Source organism: Clupea harengus, chromosome 15 (genome assembly GCF_900700415.2).
Source record: "Clupea harengus chromosome 15, Ch_v2.0.2, whole genome shotgun sequence".
Classification (NCBI taxonomy): Eukaryota; Metazoa; Chordata; class Actinopteri; order Clupeiformes; family Clupeidae; genus Clupea; species Clupea harengus.
This window is the reverse complement of record NC_045166.1, coordinates 15,053,659-15,076,684: the sequence shown is the minus strand read 5'-3', so window position 1 is coordinate 15,076,684 and position 23,026 is coordinate 15,053,659. Positions and strand designations below refer to the sequence as shown.

General features: G+C 43.5%; 2 protein-coding genes across 2 annotated transcripts; both read left to right on the top strand.

Annotated features, from left to right (window-relative positions):
- Positions 1 to 502: 502 nt before the first annotated feature.
- LOC116223892 (ABC transporter F family member 4-like) lies at positions 503 to 4,937 on the top strand. Its single transcript, XM_042709981.1, has 3 exons — positions 503 to 511; positions 965 to 2,252; positions 4,049 to 4,937. The coding sequence occupies exons 1-3, from the start codon at positions 503 to 505 to the stop codon at positions 4,063 to 4,065; spliced, it is 1,314 nt and encodes a 437-aa protein (XP_042565915.1). The 3' UTR covers positions 4,066 to 4,937.
- An 11,781-nt stretch (positions 4,938 to 16,718) lies between these two features.
- LOC116223891 (ABC transporter F family member 4-like) lies at positions 16,719 to 22,106 on the top strand. Its single transcript, XM_031582170.2, has 5 exons — positions 16,719 to 17,191; positions 17,324 to 17,370; positions 17,488 to 17,581; positions 17,842 to 19,613; positions 22,023 to 22,106. Exons 1-5 carry the CDS (start codon positions 17,146 to 17,148, stop codon positions 22,104 to 22,106), a joined length of 2,043 nt encoding a protein of 680 aa, XP_031438030.1. The 5' UTR covers positions 16,719 to 17,145.
- The last annotated feature ends 920 nt before the right edge of the window (positions 22,107 to 23,026 follow it).

Genomic DNA, 23,026 nt, shown 5'->3' with positions numbered 1-23,026 from the left:
TTGTCTGATTCTAACTGACGGGAGCCACTGAGAGAAACTCCACAAGTTGTTTTTTTTCCCGGTTTGCATGTGAAAAAAAACTATATAAAGCGGGGCGCGTCTCGGTGAGAGTCAGTCTGCCCACTGCTGCCGTGCCTCACTCATCTTCTCGGGCTCTCCTCTTCGTCTGCGGAGAAGGAGCGCGGAACAGAGCAGAGTCGATCCCACTCCAGTGGAGACTAAGGGCTCGTTAGCATCGATATCCAGTTGGACCATACTGGTTTTTATGCATCTCTGTTCTAATCTTCGCTCAGTATTTTCAAGATGAAACTTACCTTTCTACTTGCGGTGACTCTGTCCTTCATAACAGGTAAGTAAAACAGAAACTTTGGTCAGTGATACCGCGATTCAGTACCATGGCCACTTATATATGTGTGGACCTGTGAAGTATGAATGGTCAACTAACAGACAATATTTTAGCTTTTAAAAATAATTTCTATAAGATTTTTAGTTGTATTTACACATGCATGATGTAGGTTTGAACTAGGTTGATTCAAGTTTAGAAATCTACTAGTCTTGTGGGAATTGCTGTTAAATGCACTCTTTATCATACATAGAAAACCAGTCCCTTCCAGCGGTAAAATCGGAGAGACGAGAGGATTTGGTATGTACTGTAATGATTAATCTTTACTATGTAATTCAAATATTCCTAAATAGTCAGACATGAAAACTGGCTATTTGTAATGTGTTTTAATGTGTATTTAATAAACTGCTTTCAGCTGAAGAGATGCTTGGCAGACGCCCTTTCCATTGCACTTTCAAAAACAGAAGCAACGCCAGAGCATCCGGAGTGCAAAGAACTCTTCATAGGAGGCAAGTTATATTTCACTGGTGTCCACCATTACTCTGATAGTCATGGATTAACATTGCAGCATGCAAGTACAATCTGAACCTGCCAGTTATTGCTTGAAAACTGGCAAACTAGATCTCTGGGATTTGGCCATTTCTGACATGCACCTGTCTTTCTCCCATCTCTCCAGGCTCCAATCATGAGGCTCCAGTGAAGAAGAGTGGAGAGGAGGTGCCGCCACTAGAGGGGGAAGGAGCCAAAGAAGAATCAGAGCTGGAGGCCATCCGAGACCTCCTTAAGGAGAACGAGGAGAAGTACGAAGAGACGGACGAGGAACGAAGCCAGGAGGAGTTTCCTCAGTACCAGAGGAAAAGGCACCTCTTTCCGTCAGAGAAGGAGAAACGTGAGGAAGGGGAGGGCAGAGAGAAGAGGTCCTTCAGGCCTGGGTTTGCGCGCAAATATCAAAGAAAGTATCACAAGCGTGAAGGAGACTCGTCCAAGGAAGAAGAGGAGAACGAGGAGGACAGAGAGAAGAGGACCTTTAGGCCGTCGAACAAACATCAAAGAAGGCGGCTTCACAAGCGTGAAGGAGACTCGTCCGAGGAACAAGAGGAGGACGAGGAGGACAGAGAGAAGAGGACCTTTAGGCCGTCGAACAAACATCAAAGAAGGCGGCTTCACAAGCGTGAAGGAGACTCGTCCGAGGAAGTTGAGGAGGACGAGGAGGACAGAGAGAAGAGGACCTTTAGGCCATCGAACAAACATCAAAGAAGGCGGCTTCACAAGCGTGAAGGAGACTCGTCCGAGGAAGAAGAGGAAGACGAGGAGGACAGAGAGAAGAGGACCTTCAGGCCGTCGAACAAACATCAAAGAAGGCGGCTTCACAAGCGTGAAGGAGACTCGTCCGAGGAAGAAGAGGAAGACGAGGAGGACAGAGAGAAGAGGACCTTCAGGCCGTCGAACAAACATCAAAGAAGGCGGCTTCACAAGCGTGAAGGAGACTCGTCCGAGGAAGAAGAGGAAGACGAGGAGGACAGAGAGAAGAGGACCTTCAGGCCGTCGAACAAACATCAAAGAAGGCGGCTTCACAAGCGTGAAGGAGACTCGTCCGATGAACAAGAGGAGGACGAGGAGGACAGAGAGAAGAGGACCTTTAGGCCGTCGAACAAACATCAAAGAAGGCGGCTTCACAAGCGTGGAGGAGACTCGTCCGAGGAAGTAGAGGAGGACAGGGAGGACAGAGAGAAGAGGACCTTTAGGCCGTCGAACAAACATCAAAGAAGGCGTCCAGACTGGTACAAGAGGAGTGTCACATCAACCGCCGCCGCCAACAACCTCGCCCTCTTACTCAACTACAGGAAGGCCCAGCTGTCACGCGTCACGGAACCAGAGGGGGGCGCAAAGAGCACTCACCCCAGTAGAGGTAAGGATGCTTCTTTCAAAACCAAAGAATTCCTTAAAGTTAGTGTCCGCAATTCTGACTTAAGGTTGTTGATATTTGAGCTCAACAGCCAATCAAATTACACCCCTCTCTTCTGTGCTCCTAGGGCATCGTGTTGATTGGCTGGAATTGTTAAATATAGAGAGAGAGATGCGGAGGCAGAGACAGAGACAGGGGTAAAGATAGAGAAACAGGAATCAAGAGAAAAGAGAAAAGAGAGAAAAAATTAGGGAAAAGGAGAAAGGGAGCATCAGAGGGAGAGAGATTGGGGAGTAAATTAGCAGGAGAGAGAGAGAAATAAGGAGGAAAGCACATCTCAGAAGAGAGAGAGAACGAGGGAAAGTGTACGTCTCAGTACATATTTAACCCGCAGTGGAGCATGTGTGCTCAGTAGTTAATGCGGCAGAAAAGACAAGAAAAAACGAAAGAAAGAAAAGAGAAAATGGGTAGCTAGTGTTGTTATCACAACTCCCTCCCGAGCCCACAGCTATTCAAGCAGACAGCCGAGCTGAGGCATCACCCTGTCCGAGCCACAGCCTCCTGCAGACACACACTGCACCTATTTAAAGCTGATATAAAACTATAAAACTAACATTTATCATTATTCCTGTCCACAGCCAGACCCCTCCATTCACACTGAGGGAGCAGCTAGATCTCTTCACTGGAGATTTTCCAAAGCGGTCCACGGTCCTCGTCATTTTCTCTCCGTAGTCAGACAGTGAGCAGAGGAGGCTGCTACGGCCGGCTCATAGATTTAAACACAAATGGACACGTACAGCAATGTTTCATAAAAAAAAAAAACGTTCAATTAACTGAGACAAAATTGAAAGGTGACAAGGACAAATTAATGCAAATGTGGAGAAAGAGAAGCAAAAAAAAAAAAATCAGCACAGGTTTTCATCCAGGCCTTCCCAGGTGTGGCCAATCAGGTAACATCGCTCAGCACCACCCACTGCCCTCGCACTGACACTGCAAGGCCAGCAGGGGGTGCCACGAGAAATAACAAGGGTTAAAATGGCTTAATTTACCTTCACAGGGCTGTTTTACACCTTCATACATCTTTACACCTTACACACCTCTACTAATGTTTTTTACTGTTCTATTTGAGCTGTGAAGAAATCTGCTGCACATAATAAATGTCCCCAATTTTTCAACAGTGAAAAAACAAATAGCCTGACTGAACCTGGATAGCTGCTGTCTTTGGGATGCATGTGGCTCTCATATGTCCCAGAGTCCTGTGCACATGAGTGAACTGTAACAACAGCTGTGTAATACCTGTAAACAAAGGAAATGGACAGTAGTGTGTAGGTTACTGTGCATACTTGCTCATACTACATGCATTACTATTGCTTTGCTTCTAAGAGAAATTGAGTTTTTTGCTTACTCTTCTCTTCTCTGAAGTAGAGACCTAGCTGATCTTGAAAACCTGAAGAAAAAAAACCTGAATTTATTATTGTTCTCTCTGTAGCAGAGAGATGGCTGACGTGAAGTGGTTCCTTTTGTCAAGACAGAGGGATAGCTAGCTAAAGTGAATCTTTTTCACATTCCTTTGCCCCTCTGTAGGAGAGAGAGCTGGCTAACCTGACATTCCTTTGCCCCTCTGTAGGAGAGAGAGCTGGCTAACCTGACATTCCTTTGCCCCTCTGTAGGAGAGAGAGCTGGCTAACCTGACATTCCTTTGCCCCTCTGTAGGAGAGAGAGCTGGCTAACCTGACATTTCTTTGCCCCTCTGTAGGAGAGAGAGCTGGCTAACCTGACATTCCTTTGCCCCTCTGTAGGAGAGAGAGCTGGCTAACCTGGCTGCCATGGACCCGGAGGTGCAGCAGATCGCCAGCAAGATCCACAACGGCCAGAAGAAATGAATGGGGGTCAGGGGTCACTGCTGAGAGAGAGACAGAGAGAAGAGACAGAGAACCGGGGTTCCCTTTGCTGTTCTCCACAACCTAAGTGCAGGCTTCCAGATATAACCCTCCATCTCCATGGTGATCGTAACTTTGACTACAGTGTTTTTAACAAGTAAATAGTGAAACAGTTACGCTCTCTACATGCAGTCTCTTTCGCTCTGTGTTCAGTTTCTTGTCGACATGTGGGTGACAGTCTGGTCGTGATGTGTCTCCCTGTGGGTTGGGAGAAGCCTCAGTCGCTTCCTCGCTTGAGTGGTGCCAGCTTGCTCTGAAACTTACAAACCTGGCCGTACAACACGTACTGTTTCTTGCATACTCGTCTTCTACTCATTAGTTTCCTCAGTAGTGTCCGGTGATCAGTGATGGGAACCAGTAGATTAGATGAACCTCTGTCTGCAAGTTCACCTCCTTATTTTTGTCAAGTTCAACAAAAAAAAAAAGAAGAAAACTATAAAATAATAACACACACACCTTTCTAATGCCTCTACCGTATCAACCTTTGTATGCTGTGCAACTTTTTTGATGTTTGAGAAACCTTTAAACAGCATGGGAATGACTTTCAGTGATTACTACTACTACAGTCTGGTTATGAGTTCTGGATTATGTTGTGTAATGTTGTGTTTGTTTTGGAGTCTGCATTTGATGAAATAAAATTATTCTGGGACCAAATTCCAACAGCAAGGCTCTTAATTTCTACTGCTTTATGTATCCCCACATTACCTGAGTTCCTAAAGGGCCATGTGTAACCTGCTAGAGAAGTGCTAAACAAAATAAACAAGGAGTGCATTTTATTTTACAACCCCAAGTCAGAAAAAGTTGGGACGGTATGGAAAATGCACATTAAAAAAGAAAGCAGTGTAAATGTAAATGTACCTTGACTTGTATTTCATTGCAGACAGTATGAACACAAGATATTTCATGTTTTGTCTGGTCAACTTCATTTGATTTGTAAATCCATTCATTCCTGCCATTCAGGCCTGCAACATATTCCAAAAAAAGTTGGGACGGGGACAATTTAGGGGTAGTAATGAGGTAGAATAATTAAATAATGATGTGATTTGAAACTAGTGATGTCAACAGGTCATTGTAATCATGATTTGGTACAAAAGCAGCATTCATAAAAGGCCTAGTCCTTTAGGAGCAAAGATGGTCCGAGGATCGCCAGTTCGCCAACAAATGTGTGTGCAAATTATTGAAATGTTTAAAAACAATGTTTCTCAAAGAAAGATAGGAAGGGATTTGGATATTTCACCCTCCACAGAGCATAACATAATTAAAAGATTAAAGGAATCTGGAGGAATTTCAGTGCGTAAAGGGCAAGGGCGCAAGCCTACTGTCAAGAACTGTCATTCATCTATAAGCGATATAACCACATGGGCTCAGGATTACTTTGGCAAACCTTTGTCAAGCACTACAATACGTAGTTACATCCACAAATGCCAGTTAAAATGTTACTGTGCCGAAAGGAAGCCTTATGTTAACCGTGTCCAGAAGTGCCGTTGACTTCTCTGGGCTCGGCCGCATCTGGGATGGACCATCACACAGTGGAAACGTGTATTGTGGTCAGACAAATCAGTATTTCAGGTCTTTTTTGGAAGAAATTGGCGTTGTGTGCTCTGGACCAAAGAAGAAAAGGACCATCCAGACTGTTACCAGCAACAAGTCCAAAAGCCAGGGTCTGTCATGGTATGAGGTTGTGTCAGTGTCTGCCTGCAGTCCTGAGTTGTCACCAATAGAGAATGTGTGGCGCATTTTTAAACGCAAAATGCGACAACAAAGACCCCATACCGCTGCACACCTTAAGACTTGTTTGCAGGAAGAATGGGACATAGTTACACCTGAAACGCTTCATCTCTTGGTGTTTTCAGTCCTGAAACATCTTTAGTATTGTGAAAAGGAATGGCAACATTACAAAGTGGTAAATGTTTTTGAAATATGTTGCAAGAATCGAAATTGAATTAAGTGTTTATTTTGAAAAAAACAATACAATTCATGAGGCAAGACATCAAATAATGTGCTACATGTGTTACATTGTTTTTAATGTAATACAGCTCAAAGAGAATTTACAAATCACTGTTTTCAGTTTTGATTTTAATTTAACATACCGTCCCAACTTTTTCTGATTTGGGGTTGTTTAATATGTATTTGAAATACATATTTATATTATTAGAAGCACACATAGTCTAATCAAATGTCCAAACTGGCTAATTGTGGACACAAGAGAATCAAACAAATGGCCAATGTGTTCAGTAGACCCCATACATCAAGTGGCAGCTCCAGAAAGAGAAGGTGGGAAATTACTAGTTTTTTGTTTTTATAATCTGTTTTACTCAAAGTCCTGTACAAGCAGGCAGTGCACCCAGTGGGTGAACCCAAACAAGCAAGTAGTTCAGCTTCAGCAGGGCACTTCCTGTCTAACAAACATAAATAGTCCTCAATCCACACGCTGCAGTGCACTGTGGGAGATGAGATAAGAAAAAAAAAAAAAGTGCTCTTCGCAGGCAAGGCCTGTGGCAATCAGAGGCTGAGAGAGAAAAAGGGGAGGAAAAAACAAGCAAACAATAAAACAGAAAACATTATGATTGAGAAAACCACAAGCCAAACAAATCACTTAGGACACTTGGAAGCACATTTCTGAAACTACAGTGCAAATATAAGTCTTGATGGAAAGTGAAAGCTCTGGGCCAAGCTTCTGGAATGGTGACAGAGCTCTGGAGCTGGATCTAGAGTTCTGGAATAGTAACAGAGCTCTGGATCTGGATCTAGACTTCTGGAGTTGGATCTAGAGTTCTGGAATAGTAACAGAGCTCTGGAGCATGACCTAGACTTCTGGAGCTGGACCTAGACTTCTGGAGCTGGATTTAGAGTTCTGGAATGGTAACAGAGATCTGGAGCTGGATCTAGGGTTTTGACGTTCTAAAATTCCCCAGGCCGTACCTCTCTGTATTGGCAATAGACTACAAATGGCCTGGAAGGGGCCAGGAACCTCTTCAAGTCAAGTCAAGTCAAGTCAAGTTTATTTATATAGCACATTTCATATGGCATACATAGACACAATGGGCCTCATTCTCGAACGCAGTTAAGAAGAATTTAAGAAGGAACTTCTTCTGAATTGGATTTAGGAAAACATTTGGCATTCATGAAATTTTTCTCATCTGGGATTTGTTCTGAACTTCAGAAGACTTTCCGAACTCGAAATAGCAGTCGTAACTCGGCCCGAGTTTTGAGAAAACTCTCTGTGTTAGAAGTGTTAATGAATTTGTGAGAAAACGTTGGTGATTGCGTTCACATCAACTCTACAGACATCCTCGGATTAAATTAATTATATTAATAATAATTATGAGAATGTTTGTATCATTAACAATTACGTTTCACATGTATAGTCATGATTCTACGAGGCACCGTGATGTCATAAAATAAATAAAAGGACTACACCAGAATGCTGCGCTTGTCTAGTGAGCGTCGTTTGGCACTGCCGTCTGTGCAAGTACGGCACTCCAGAATTTTCATTTGTAGTTCCACGTTGGTGGAACGAACTGCCTAGCACTACCAGAGCAGGGGTGTCCCTCTCTACCTTTAAGAAGCTTTTGAAGACCCAACTCTTCAGAGAGCACCTCCCTTTCTAACTGGCACTTCGACTAGTGCTTAACTTGCACCTACAGCAGTTACATTCCTGCACTTCGTTTTTATTTTCTATTTCGTTTTTCTATTTCTTATGTAAAGTAGTATTTATTGTTACACTAGGTCTCTATTGCTCGTAACTTGACTGTTCTCTCCCTTGTACGTCGCTTTGGGTAAAAAGCATCTGATAAATGACTAAATGTAAATGTGAATGTACACGAACACTGCAAATGTAAGTGAATAAATAAATAAGCACTAAACTCAATCACGTTGATATAGCTATAGTGGAATAGAATGGACACATCTACATCCTGCAACGGTCCACCTCTGCACCGTTGAAGTTAGATCTGCGTTTACTCGACGGAGCTCGCTTTCCGCTTTGACATGACTGCACGCGTCACTACGGTTGCGTGCCCTTATAAGGAGCTGGCGGGGCGTGTATGTATGCAAATTCAGAACACTTCTGCTGTGTAGGAACACATTTTCAAGCGTTCATGAATTTGTCGGATGTCTTTTTCTTACGTTGTTTTTCCGAAACCCGTAAGAAACATTTCAGAAGAAACTTCAGAAAATGTTCGAGAATGAGGCCCAATGTGCTTTGAGTGGAGAGATGACATTAAATTATCTAAAATAAACAAACACACTTAGCAAAATAAAAATATTAAAAGCTGAAGAAAATAAAAAAGTTTTTAAAAAGAGAGCACTGATTGCGATGACCTTAACTCCTGAGGTAGGCTATTCCAGAGGGTTGGGGCACAGTAACTAAAGGCACCATGTGCAGCATTGGTGCTTTTTCTGGGGGTCGTGAGAAGACATTTACTGGAGGACCTTAGGCAACGCGCTGGATCATAAAAAAAAAATCATATGATTACATTTTGATGTTCTAGTGACTATTCTAAAGTTGAAGTTTGTTTAACATCTGTTTTGTTAGACCAGCATAGAGTGTGTTGCAGTAATCTAACTGACTTGAGATAAATGCATGAACTAATTTTTCAGAATCCTGTAAAGAGAGGAAGCAACGGACTTTAGAAATATTTCTGAGGTGGTAAAAGGCTGTCTTAGTAATGTTAGATATATGCTTTTGAAAATTAAGATCTGCATCAAGAGTCACTCCTAAATTTTTAACATTCTCACATGGTTTTGCCAAGAGGGAGGTTAGAATTGGTTGAAAGTGATTTCTCAGGGCCTTAGGGCCTACAGCCAGCATCTCTGTCTTGGCATCATTTAGCATTAGAACATTTTGGGCCATCCAATTTTTAATGTTAGAGATACAACGAGTGAGGTCATTTACCAGACTGGGGTCATCAGAGGAGATGAATAAGTAAAGTTGGGTATCATCAGCATATGATTGGTAGGAGATGTTGTGTTGCCGAATGATAGACCCAAGTTATTTTTATATTTTAGATATTTTTTGATTGTCGGTCGCAATTCGAAGGTCATTTACGGCTCTGATTAGACCAGTCTCTTCAGACACAGCAGCACTGAGCAGGGGTCGAAGCGGCTCGCAATCACCAGTCTGGAGGAAGAAGCGGAGGGGGAAGGGCGAGGGTGAAAAAAAGAAACCATTTATCACAGCAAAAGACCAGAGAACATCACTACAGCATCCTGGACACCAGATAAGATGCCACCGACTAGAGTGCATCAGAACAAACAGGAAGTGCTTCCACAACAGCTTGAGTAGATGAGAGGATGAGTGGAGAGAGAGAGAGAGAAAGGACGAGTAGAGAGAGAGAGAGAGAGAGAGAGAGGACGAGTAGAGAGAAAGGATGAGTAGAGAGAGAGAGAGAGAGAGAGGATGAGTAGAGAGAGAGAGAGAGAGAGAGAGGATGGGTAGAGAGAGAGAGGACGAGTAGAGAGAGAGAGAGAGGACGAGTAGAGAGAAAGGATGAGTAGAGAGAGAGGACGAGTAGAGAAAAGATGAGTAGAAAGAGAGAGGACGAGTAGAGAGAGAGAGAGAGAAAGGATGGGTAGAGAGAGAGAGGACGAGTAGAGAGAGAGAGGACGAGTAGAGAGAAAGGATGAGTAGAGAAAAGATGAGTAGAAAGAGAGAGGACGAGTAGAGAGAGAGAGAGAGAAAGGATGGGTAGAGAGAGAGAGGACGAGTAGAGAGAGAGAGAGAGGACGAGTAGAGAGAGAGAGAGAGAATAATTCATATAATATTATATATAATAATTAATGTTTAATAATTAACAATGAACCTGTTATATGTTTCTATACCACATTGTTACCACCTATAACTTATTGTTTGTTTTTTATTTATTTATGTTAATTGTGCTTGTACATTTTCTGTAAACATGCTTTGGCAACGTTGTATTGTATGCAGTCATGCCAATAAAGCCTTTTTTGAATTTGAATTGAATTGAGAGAGAGAGGACGAGTAGAGAGAGAGAGGCAGCAGGACCACCACAAACATGGCAGCAAGGCCTCCGCTCAGCACCACCATCACAACAACACAGGGTGCACATGCAACACATGGGAAAAGCTATGCTGAAGCCCTTACTGGAGCTCCAGACCCCAATGACATGATGGACATCAGACAAATTCTCACCCTCATCTGCACTCGTCTTACAGGCCAGGGGCCCTGGTGAGAACACACATGAGCACGCACGCACGGACGCACGCACACACACACACACACACACACACACACACACACACACACACACACACACACACACACACACACACACACACAAACAAACGCTAACTGAAAACATTAACTGATACAAATGAATACAAATGCAATTATATATTGATAATACTGTTTATATAAACCAATGCTATCCTCTTACATATCACTTGTGGGTGAATGATATGCATTTCCACTCTCCATGAAAAACAACAACAAATCTAACAACTCATATTGTAGCATGAACCAATACGAATCCTTTGTAATCAGCCAATGGAATGTCCAGGGATCAAGATCATCTGCCTTTGGACTGAAAAGTAACAACTCTGAGTTCATTGATGAGCTCAAAGACTCCGACATCATCATTCTAATGGAGACGTGGGATAGGGGAGACTTACCGACTGGCTGCCCTCCAGGCTATGGGGAGTTAACAGTTAACTCAATAAAGCTCCCTGGAGTGACACAGGGGAGGAGCTCAGGGGGAATACTCATATGGTATAAAGCCAAATATACAAACTCTATTTAACTAGTTAAAGAAGGTGATAATTATGTATGGCTTAAGTTAAAAAAAGACCTGACCTCTAATACCCAAAACATATTCATTTGTGCAATCTACATCCCTCCAGCTGAATCTCCCTACTTTAAGGATCAAACCTTTTCTGACCTAGAGGGAGACATCAGCCACTTCCAAACCCAGGGAAATATCCTAATCGTTGGTGATCTGAATGCCCGCACATCTGAAGAATCAGACACTACTAGCACAAACGGAGACAAATACATGAATAACAAAACTAACACCAGCCTAACTCTTCCCTTAAGGAATAATTACGACAAAATAACAAATAGAAATGGGAAAGAACTGCTGCAGCTCTGCCGATCTCTCAGTCTATACATAGCCAATGGTCGACTAAGAGGGGACTCCGTTGGCCGCTACACCTACAGTTCCTCTCTTGACAGTAGCACAGTAGATTATGCAATAACAGATTTGGACCCATTCTCTCTCAGAGCATTCACAGTCAAGCAACAAACCCCCTTTTCAGACCATAATCAGATCAAAATTTACCTTAAAAGACTCCACTCTAAACAACCATGCCCCAACTCCAGTCAATTATATAATATAACAACTAACTATAGATGGGAGCAAAGCAGACTACCTGCATATCAGGAGGCTATGAGCAGCCATGAAACCCAAGAACACCTACATTCTTTCCTGGCCCATGCATATCCCAGCAGTAAAGAGGGAGTAAACCTAGCCACAAAGCACATCACCAATATATTTCATTATGTGGCACAACAATTGAGCTTACCTTTACAAAAACCAAACCCAAAAAAAAAAAAGCAAGACAAATGGTTTGACTCAGAATGCAAATCCATGAGGAAAAAACTAAGACAATTATCCAACCAAAAGCACAGGGATCCAGATAATCAGGACCTACGTATTCAATATGGAGACACAGTCAAAGAATATAAACAAACACTGAGATTTAAGAAAGAGCACCACCTCAAAAACCAAATCAACCTAATTGAAGACTCAAAACATTCAAACAGTTTCTGGGACCACTGGAGGACCTTGAACAAAAATAATAATACAAATAATGATCTGGCCATTCAAGATGGGGATATATGGATCAACCACTTCAAGGATCTATATCAAGAAACCCATATCACACCGAAACAAGACCAATTACAAGACAAATTGAACCAATTAGAAACAATCATTAAGGACTACCAGAACCCATTAGATTATGAAATTACAGAAAAAGAATTAGATCAAAAACTGAAAAATGTAAAGTGTAGAAAAGCCTGTGGACCTGACGGCATCCTCAATGAGATGCTTAAACACACAGACAATAAATTCAAATCAGCCATTCTGAAACTTCTAAATTTAGTACTTAGAGCTGGCTTCTTTCCTGAAATATGGAATGATGGACTGATACGTCCCATATTTAAAAGTGGACACAAGACAGATCCACAAAATTACCGTGGGATCTGTATAAATTCATGTCTAGGGAAGGTCTTATGTAGCATTCTAAACTCAAGGATCATAGACTTCCTCACAGAACATAATGTATTAAGCAACAGCCAAATTGGATTCCTACCCAAATTTAGAACTACAGATCATATATTCACATTAAACACACTAATTGACAACTATGTACACAGAAATAATACAAAGATTTATGCCTGCTTTGTGGATTTCCAAAAAGCCTTCGATTCAGTCTGGCACAACGGCCTTTTCCTAAAATTACTCGAAAGTGGTATCGGAGGGAACACATACAATCTGATCAAATCAATGTACACTAACGGGAGGTGCTCAAATAAAATTGGAACAAAGAAAACTGAATCTTTCTTTCAGAGACGTAGAGTAAGGCAGGGCTGTAACCTTAGCCCCACATTATTCAATATATACATAAATGAATTGTCAAAACAAATAGAGAACTCCCCTGCACCTGGTCTGAAACTACAAGACACTGAATGTAAATGTCTATTTTATGCTGATGACCTGGTCCTACTGTCTCCCACAAAAGAGGAGTTACAGCAAAACCTGTGCCCTGACAGTAAATCAAACCAAAACAAATCTACTAATTTTTCAAAAAGGCCAGGCCACAGAGAGACAACACTATTTTCACAATTGGAAACAACCCTATTAAAGAAACAACAAATTATACATATTTAGGACTAAAAATTTCAAATACAGGTAATTTTAACTTGGCTGTGAATGAATTGAGAGACAAAGCAAAAAAGGGCTTTCTATGCCATCAAAAAATCTATACAAATTGAACTACCAGTAACAACATGGCTCAAAATTTTCCAATCTATCATTGAACCAATTGCACTATATGGCAGCGAGGTGTGGGGTACACAAATTCAACATGATTGGACAAAATGGGACAAACACGCAATTGAAATACTACATACACAGTTCTGCAAGAGTATCCTCCAAGTGCAGAGAAAAGCTCCCAACTCTGCATGTAGAGCTGAATTAGGCTAATACCCTCTAATATTAAAGATCTAAAAACGAGCCCTAAATTTCTGGAATCATATTAAAACAAGTGACCCACTCTCCTTTTCCTACAAAGCCCTATGCTGCCAGGAGTTGAACCCACAAAGGAGTCCCCTCTGCTTACTTGTCCTGAGGCTGGGTGAACCATCACCCACCCAGGTCATTACACAACGACGACCTCAGCCTCAAAACTCAAGATCTCAGATAATCAGACCCAACCAAATCATTATGAAAGAAAAAGAAAAAGAAAAATATAGAGATCACTGGGCAAAACTAACAAAATCCCAGAACAAATTAGAAACATATGTATCACTAAACAGACAGTACACCGTGGCAAACTACCTGACCACAGTGTCTGATAAAAAACTGAGGAAAACTTTAACTAAATACAGACTGAGTGATCACAGACCTGGCTACCCAGAGAGGATAGGCTGTGCTCCTTCTGTAACCAGGGAACAGTAGAGACGGAGCTACACTTCCTGATTTACTGCAACCATAACCAAAGTCTTAGAGACCATTATTTTGACAAAATAACACAAATATTCCCAGAATTCCAACATCTAAATGATCTGGACAGACTGTCAGTTCTACTGGGAGAGAGGGACTGCTGTAGACTGGCAGCAAAATATGTATCAGCCTGTCATGAGCTCCACAATAACATGAACCCCCTGTCCCACATAACTAATATTTAATGTTTAATAATTAACAATGAACCTGTTATATGTTTCTATACCACATTGTTACCACCTATAACTTATTGTTTGTTTTTTATTTATTTATGTTAATTGTGCTTGTACATTTTATGTAAACATGCTTTGGCAACGTTGTATTGTATGCAGTCATGCCAATAAAGCCTTTTTGAATTTAATTGAATTGAGAGAGGATGAGTAGAGAGAGAGAGGACGAGTAGAGAGAGAGGACGAGTAGAGAGAGAGAGAGAAAGGATGAGTAGAGAGAGAGGACGAGTAGAGAGAGAGAGAGAGAGGAAGAGTAGAGAGAGAGGACGAGTAGAGAGAGAGAGAGAAAGGATGAGTAGAGAGAGAGGACGAGTAGAGAGAGAGAGAGAAAGGATGAGTAGAGAGAGAGAGGATGAGTAGGGAGAGAGGATGAGTAGAGAGAGAGAGGATGAGTAGAGAGAGAGGACGAGTAGAGAGAGAGAGGACGAGTAGAGAGAGAGAGGATGAGTAGAGAGAGAGGACGAGTAGAGAGAGAGAGGACGAGTAGAGAGAGAAAGGATGAGTAGAGAGAGAGGGGATGAGTAAAGAGAGAGGAAGAGTAGAGAGAGAGAGAGGATGAGTAGAGAGAAAGGATGAGTAGAGAGAGAGGACGAGTAGAGAGAGAGAGGACGAGAGAGAGATAGAGAGCTAGAGAGAACGAGTAGAGAGAGAGAGAGAGAGGAAGAGTAGAGAGAGAGGACGAGTAGAGAGAGAGAGAGAGGATGAGTAGAGAGAAAGGATGAGTAGAGAGAGAGGACGAGTAGAGAGAGAGAGGACGAGAGAGAGATAGAGAGCTAGAGAGAACGAGTAGAGAGAGAGAGAGAGAGGAAGAGTAGAGAGAAAGGATGAGTAGAGAGAGAGGACGAGTAGAGAGAGAAAGAGAACGAGTAGAGAGACAGAGAGGATGAGTAGAGAGAGAGGACGAGTAGAGAGACAGAGAGGAAGAGTAGAGAGAGAGAGAGGATGAGTAGAGAGAGAGAGAGAACGAGTAGAGAGACAGAGAGGATGAGTAGAGAGAGGGTCAGAAAAGAAAACTCACCCGTCTGCGTTCCCCCCCTCCAGTAGGGCTGCAGTGGCAGCCAACTTCTTCCTCCTCTCCTCCATCTTCACCTTCCTCTCCTGAACCTGGACAACAAACAATCAAACAAAAAAATAAACACAATAAACAAATACAAGACACAAACTGCATTCTTCTGTCCATTTTGTGTTTTGTGCATGTGCTCAAAGAAACTCTGGTGGTTGAACACAGGTCTGGTGCTGTTAAAAAAATAGACCATTGACCATACACTGTTCCAGCCAGGGCCGGTCCTTCCTACAGGCGACATAGGCGGTTGCCTCAGAGGGGGGCGGCAAAAACTGCGCCTAGCAAAAAAAAAAAAAAAACTGGGACAAGTTTTTTGCGCCCCCTTCTATATGTCTAACCAATATTTTGACAATAAAAAAATGTATTTAACATAAGGGGAAAATGAGCCAAAAATCGAAAGCGGAAGGGGTACGTTCCTCCTCTGTGTTGTCAGAACATGCTAGCACATTGAGGGGTATGGTTTGAGTGTGTGTGTTCAAGCAACGTCGACGAAAGAAACTATGAAGAGGCAAAAGCCATCCGGGGCGCAATTCAAAAAGAAAAGAAAGGAAGAAGAAGAGAAACCTGCCAAGGAGAAAGGAGTAAATCCTTAAATCCTGTTCTTAGCCAAGAATGGATCCGTACCTCCCATCCTCTCCTTGACGGCACCCAGCACCAGGCCAGCGCGGGTCTCAAATACCAGGATCTTACTGCCAGCATGGATGTTGCCCAGGGTCAGCATCTGGGCCAGCGTGTCATAGCGCAGGTGACTGCAGAAGAGAAAGACAACACTTTACACCAGAGTTATACAAGGAGGGAGAGAGTACAGGTTACTGGAAATGAGAGGGAACACTTTACACGATAGATGGATGGACCAACAGAGAGAGAGAGAGAAAGAGAGAGAGTGATATCTGTGGAGACGCTGCTGTTGCATGAGAGCATAGTCTGATGAAACGACTGCAGCCAGAACAGACCCCAGAGCTTGAGATGCTCCAGAGGCAGCAGCCTACAAGAGAAAATGCGATTTCTGATGAAACTTCTGATGAATCGAATAAAGTGTATGAAATGTGCTTGTGGTACACACATGTGTGTCACATGAGGCATTCATCAGACTTGTCACACACCACAGAATGCTTCTCATTCCTGATCCCAAATGCAACATCTTCTGTTGTTTGATTATTCAACTATTTAAATTAAGCTTCAGACCATTGCAGTCTCTCAAGCAGGGACAACCAAGAGAAAGAGGGTGCTGAGAGCCCAGTTCTGCTGAGAGCCCAGTTCTGCTGAGAACCCGGTTCTGCTGAGAGCCCGGTTCTGCTGAGAGCCTGGTTCTGCATGCCAGGGGATGCACATTTGTGTAGATTTAAAGGATGGGATTCTCTAAGGGTAGGCACAGTTTCTTGCTCTCAAATGTCTTTCTCTCAAATGTATTGAAAATGTGGACACAGCGAAGATAGCGAGATCACAGAGGCAAAACACACCTACTTGCTTGGGGCTTGGTTTGTGCAATTCATCCCTTAATGAACCTAATGCATGATAATGAAGGACCGTCTAATAGGAGAATAATTATTTACTTTCAAAATGAGTTTGGAAGAAACAGTCTAACATATCGATGTGGCTTCAGATTAATTTAAAAGCCTCGTCGTATTATGTGTGGGATGTAGGATTGTGTCTGATTCGAACTGACGGGAGCCACTAAGAAAACTCCCAACGTTTTTTTTTTCTCTGGGCATGCGTGAAAAAAAACGTTTTCTCAGCGTGGACTTTATAAAGCGGGGCGCGTCTCGGTGAAAGTCAGTCCGCCCACTGCTGCCGTGCCTCACTCATCTTCTCTGGCTCTCCTCTTCGTCTGCGGAGAAGGAGCGCGGGACAGAGCGGAGTCGATCCCACTCCAGTGGGGACTAAGGGCTCGTTAGCATCGCTATCCAGTTTTTCAAGATGAAACTTGCCTTTCTACTAGCGGTGTCTCTGTCCTTCATAACAGGTAAGTAAAAGAGAAACTTTCTTTAGTTGTATTTACACATGCATGATGTAGATTTGAACTAGGATGATTAAAGTTTCGAAATCTACTAGTCTCGTTAGTATTGCTGTAAAATGCACTCTTTGTCATACATAGAAAACCAGTCCCTTCCAGCGGTAAAATCGGAGAGACGAGAGGATTTGGTATGTACTGTAATGATTAATCTTTACTATGTAATTCAAATATTCCTAAATAGTCAGACATGAAAACAGTTTTTTTGTAATGTGTTTTAATGTGTAATTTTAATAAACTGCTTTCAGCTGAAGAGATGCTTGGCAGACGCCCTTTCCATTGCACTTTCCAAAACAGAAGCAACGCCAGAGCATCCGGAGTGCAAAGAACTCTTCATAGGAGGCAAGTTATATTTCACTGGTGTCCACCATTACTCAAAATAGCTCATCCTGTCTCTATTGACTGTAGAGGCTCTTATGCAAGTAGACCAATTTATATATCATTTATGAGCATGTCAGATATTTGGTCTTCGTTTTAAACTTACACTGATAGTCATAGTTTAACAGTGCAGCATGCAAGTACAATCTGAACAATCTGAACAAACTAGATCTCTGGGATTTGGCCATTTCTGCCATGCACCTGTCTTTCTCCCATCTCTCCAGGCTCCAACCATGAGGCTCCAGTGAAGAAGAGTGGAGAGGAGGTGCCGCCACTAGAGGGGGAAGGAGCCAAAGAAGAATCAGAGCTGGAGGCCATCCGAGACCTCCTTAAGGAGAACGAGGAGAAGTACGAAGAGACGGACGAGGAACGAAGCCAGGAGGAGTTTCCTCAGTACCAGAGGAAAAGGCACCTCTTTCCGTCAGAGAAGGAGAAACGTGAGGAAGGGGAGGGCAGAGAGAAGAGGTCCTTCAGGCCTGGGTTTGCGCGCAAATATCAAAGAAAGTATCACAAGCGTGAAGGAGACTCGTCCAAGGAAGAAGAGGAGAACGAGGAGGACAGAGAGAAGAGGACCTTTAGGCCGTCGAACAAACATCAAAGAAGGCGTCTTCACAAGCGTGAAGGAGACTCGTCCGAAGAAGAAGAGGAGGACGAGGAGGACAGAGAGAGGAGGTCCTTTAGACCGTCAAACAAACATCAAAGAAGGCGGCTTCACAAGCGTGAAGTAGACTCGTCCGAGGAAGAAGAGGAGGACGAGGAGGACAGAGAGAAGAGGACCTTTAGGCCGTCGAACAAACATCAAAGAAGGCGGCTTCACAAGCGTGAAGGAGACTCGTCCGAGGAACAAGAGGAGGACGAGGAGGACAGAGAGAAGAGGACCTTTAGGCCGTCGAACAAACATCAAAGAAGGCGGCTTCACAAGCGTGAAGGAGACTCGTCCGAGGAAGAAGAGGAGGATGAGGAGGACAGAGAGAAGAGGACCTTTAGGCCATCGAACAAACATCAAAGAAGGCGGCTTCACAAGCGTGAAGGAGACTCGTCCGAGGAAGAAGAGGAAGACGAGGAGGACAGAGAGAAGAGGACCTTCAGGCCGTCGAACAAACATCAAAGAAGGCGGCTTCACAAGCGTGAAGGAGACTCGTCCGAGGAAGAAGAGGAAGACGAGGAGGACAGAGAGAAGAGGACCTTCAGGCCGTCGAACAAACATCAAAGAAGGCGGCTTCACAAGCGTGAAGGAGACTCGTCCGAGGAAGAAGAGGAAGACGAGGAGGACAGAGAGAAGAGGACCTTCAGGCCGTCGAACAAACATCAAAGAAGGCGGCTTCACAAGCGTGAAGGAGACTCGTCCGATGAACAAGAGGAGGACGAGGAGGACAGAGAGAAGAGGACCTTTAGGCCGTCGAACAAACATCAAAGAAGGCGGCTTCACAAGCGTGAAGGAGACTCGTCCGAGGAAGAAGAGGAAGACGAGGAGGACAGAGAGAAGAGGACCTTCAGGCCGTCGAACAAACATCAAAGAAGGCGGCTTCACAAGCGTGAAGGAGACTCGTCCGAGGAAGAAGAGGAAGACGAGGAGGACAGAGAGAAGAGGACCTTCAGGCCGTCGAACAAACATCAAAGAAGGCGGCTTCACAAGCGTGAAGGAGACTCGTCCGATGAACAAGAGGAGGACGAGGAGGACAGAGAGAAGAGGACCTTTAGGCCGTCGAACAAACATCAAAGAAGGCGGCTTCACAAGCGTGAAGGAGACTCATCCGAGGAAGAAGAGGAGGACGAGGAGGACAGAGAGAAGAGGACCTTTAGGCCGTCGAACAAACATCAAAGAAGGCGTCCAGACTGGTACAAGAGGAGTGTCACATCAACCGCCGCCGCCAACAACCTCACCCGCTTACTCAACTACAGAAAGGCCCAGCTGTCACGCGTCACGGAACCAGAGGGGGGCGCAAAGAGCACTCACCCCAAGGATGCTTCTTTCAAAATCAAAGAATTACTTAAAGTTAGTGTCCGCAATTCTGTCCAAAGGTTGTTGATATTTGAGCTCAACAGCCAATTAAATTACACCCCTCTCTTCTCTGCTCCTAGGGCATCGTCTTGATTGGCTGGAATTGTTAAATATAGAGAAAGAGATGCGGAGGCAGAGACAGAGACGGGGGTAAAGATAGAGAAACAGGAAGCAAGAGAAAAGAGAGAAAAAATTAGGGAAAAGGAGAAAGGGAGCATCAGAGGGAGGGAGATTGGGGAATAAAATAGCAGGAGAGAGAGAGAAATAAGGAGGAAAGCACATCTCAGAAGAGAGAGAGAACGAGGAAGAGAGTACGTCTCAGAAGAGAGAGAACAAGGGACAGAGTTTGTCTCAGAAGAAAGAGAGAAAAACGAGGGAGAGTGTACAACTCAGTACATATTTAACCCGCAGTGGAGCATGTGTGCTCAGTAGTTAATGCGGCAGAAAAGCCCACAGCTATTCAAGCAGACAGCCGAGCTGAGGCATCACCCTGTCTGAGCCACAGCCTCCTGCAGACACACACTGTACCTATTTAAAGCTGATAAAAAACTATAAAACTATAAAACATTTATCATTATTCCTGTCCACAGCCAGAGGATCCTCAAACCCCCTCTCTGGGTCTTACCTTCCTGTCTGCCTTGCACTAATTAATTAAATTTTTCTTTTTAGAATAAAAGGATATGGAACCGTGTGAGAACGGTGAAGTGAGTCAAGGTCCTATCCAATCCAATTAAAACCTTTTTTTTTTTTTAATCTGTTTCTGTCAAAGATCACGCAGTAAGTGTGCTCACAGTGGATTTCTATGGCTTATACTGGTTCAGCTGTGTGTGCCTCTAGATAACATTACGGGGTCGAACTGTATTAGGTTATGGTGTGCAGGGCTACAGGCTCCTGAGGCTATAGAGCTGTCAGCTACCTTCTGTGCTTTATGAGAGGAGAGAGGAAAGTGGAAAGTGGAGGAGAAATCATTTCAAGGGCATTTTAGAGCCTCTTGTGAAAATGGGTTTATTTTTTTTATAATCTTATTAGGGTCACGTGCTGCCCAGACGATGACTGATAATGACACAGTGAAGACTAATGAGTTGCCCTGATATCAGTGTGAGGCCAGAGCCTTTAAACATGACTGATTCTTGCTGCCTTTAAACATGACTGATTCTTGCTGCCTTTAAACATGACTGATTCTTGCCCCCCTCCATTCACACTGAGGGAGCAGCTAGATCTCTTCACTGGAAATTTTCCAAAGCGGTCCTCGTCATTTTTTCTCCGTAGTAAGACAGTGAGCCGAGGAGGCTGCTACGGCCGGCTCATAGATTTAAACAGAAATGGACACGTACAGCAATGTTTAATTAAAAAAAAGACGTTCAATTTACTGAGACAAAATTGAAAGGTGACAAGGACAATTGAACGCAAATGTGAGAGAGAGAAAGAGAAGCACAAAGAAAATAATCAGCACAGAATGAGAGAGCGAAAGGGAGGTGTCCTTCTTCATCCAGTCCTTCCCAGGTGTGGCCAATCAGGTAACATCGGTCAGCACCACCCACTGCCCTCGCACTGACACGGCAAGGCCAGCAGGGGGTGCCACGAGAAATAAAGGGTTAAAATGGCTTAATTTACCTTCACAGGGCTGTTTTAAACCTGACACACCTGCACTAATGTTTTTAACTATTCCATTTGAGCTGTGAAGAAATCGGCTGCACATCATAAAATTCCCCAATTGTGAAAAAACAAATAGCCTGACTGAACCTGGATAGCTGCTGTCTTTGGGATGCACGTGGCTCTCATATGTCCCAGAGTCCTGTGCACCTGAGTGAGCTCTAACAACAGCTGTGTAATATCTGTAAACAAAGGAAATGGACAGTAGTGTGTAGGTTACTGTGCATACTTGCTCATACTACATGCATTACTATTGCTGTGCTTCTAAGAGACAATGAATTCTGAGATTACTCTTCTCCTGTCTGAAGTAGAGAACTAGCTAAAAACCTATCTAGAAAACCTGACATTTCAATTTTTCTCTCTGTAGCAGAGAGATGGTTTCCTTTTGTCAAGACAGAGGGCTAGCTAGCTAAAGTGAATGTTTTTCACATTCCTTTGCCCCTCTGTAGGAGAGAGAGCTGGCTAACCTGACATTCCTTTGCCCCTCTGTAGGAGAGAGAGCTGGCTAACCTGACATTCCTTTGCCCCTCTGTAGGAGAAAGAGCTGGCTAACCTGAAATTCCTTTGCCCCTCTGTAGGAGAGAGAGCTGGCTAACCTGACATTCCTTTGCCCCTCTGTAGGAGAGAGAGCTGGCTAACCTGACATTCCTTTGCCCCTCTGTAGGAGAGAGAGCTGGCTAACCTGACATTCCTTTGCCCCTCTGTAGGAGAGAGAGCTGGCTAACCTGACATTCCTTTGCCCCTCTGTAGGAGAGAGAGCTGGCTAACCTGGCTGCCATGGACCTGGAGGTGCAGCAGATCGCCAGCAAGATCCACAACGGCCAGAAGAAATGAATGGGGGTCAGGGGTCACTGCTGGGTCAGAGACAGAGAAGCAGGGTTCTCTTTGCTGTTCTCCATGACCTCAGTGCAGGCTTCCAGATATAACCCTCCATCTCCATGGTGATCGTAACTTTGACTAGTGTTTTTAACAAGTAAAAAGTGAAACAGTGACGCTGTCTATATGCAGTCTCTTTCGCTCGGTGTTCAGTTTGTTGTCGACATGTGGGTGACAGTCTGGTCGTGATGTGCCTCCCTGTGGGTGTGCTTTGGGAGAAGCCTCAGTTGCTTCTTCGCTTCAGTGGGGCCAGCTTGCTCTGAAACTTACAAACCTGGCCGTACAACACATACTGTGTTTCTTGCGTACTCGTCTTCTACTCATTAGTTTCCTCAGTAGTGTCCGGTGATCAGTGATGGGAACCAGTATATTAGATGAATCTCTGTCTGCAAGTTCACCACCTTATTTTTGTCAAGTTCAACGAAAAAAAAAAAAAGAAGAAAACTATAAAATAATAACACACACACCTTTCTAATGCCTCTACCTTTGCCTTTTTGTATGCTGTGAAAGTTTTTTGATGTTTGAGAAACCTTTAAACAGCATGGGAATGACTTTCAGTGAGGACTACTAGTCTGGTTATGAGTTATGGATTATGTTGTGTAATGTTTGTTTGTTTCGGAGTCTGCATTTGATAAAATAAAGTTAATTATTCTGGGACCAAATTCCAACAGCAAGGCTCTTCATTTCTACTGCTTTATGTTTCCCCACATTACCGGAGTTCCTAAAGGGCCATGTGTAACCTGTAACAAAATAAACAAGGAGTGCGTTTATTGTATAATATGTATTTGAAATAGATATTGATATTATTAGAAGCGCACTGTAACATAGTCTAACAAAATATATAAACTAGCTAATTGTGGACACAAGAGAATCAAACG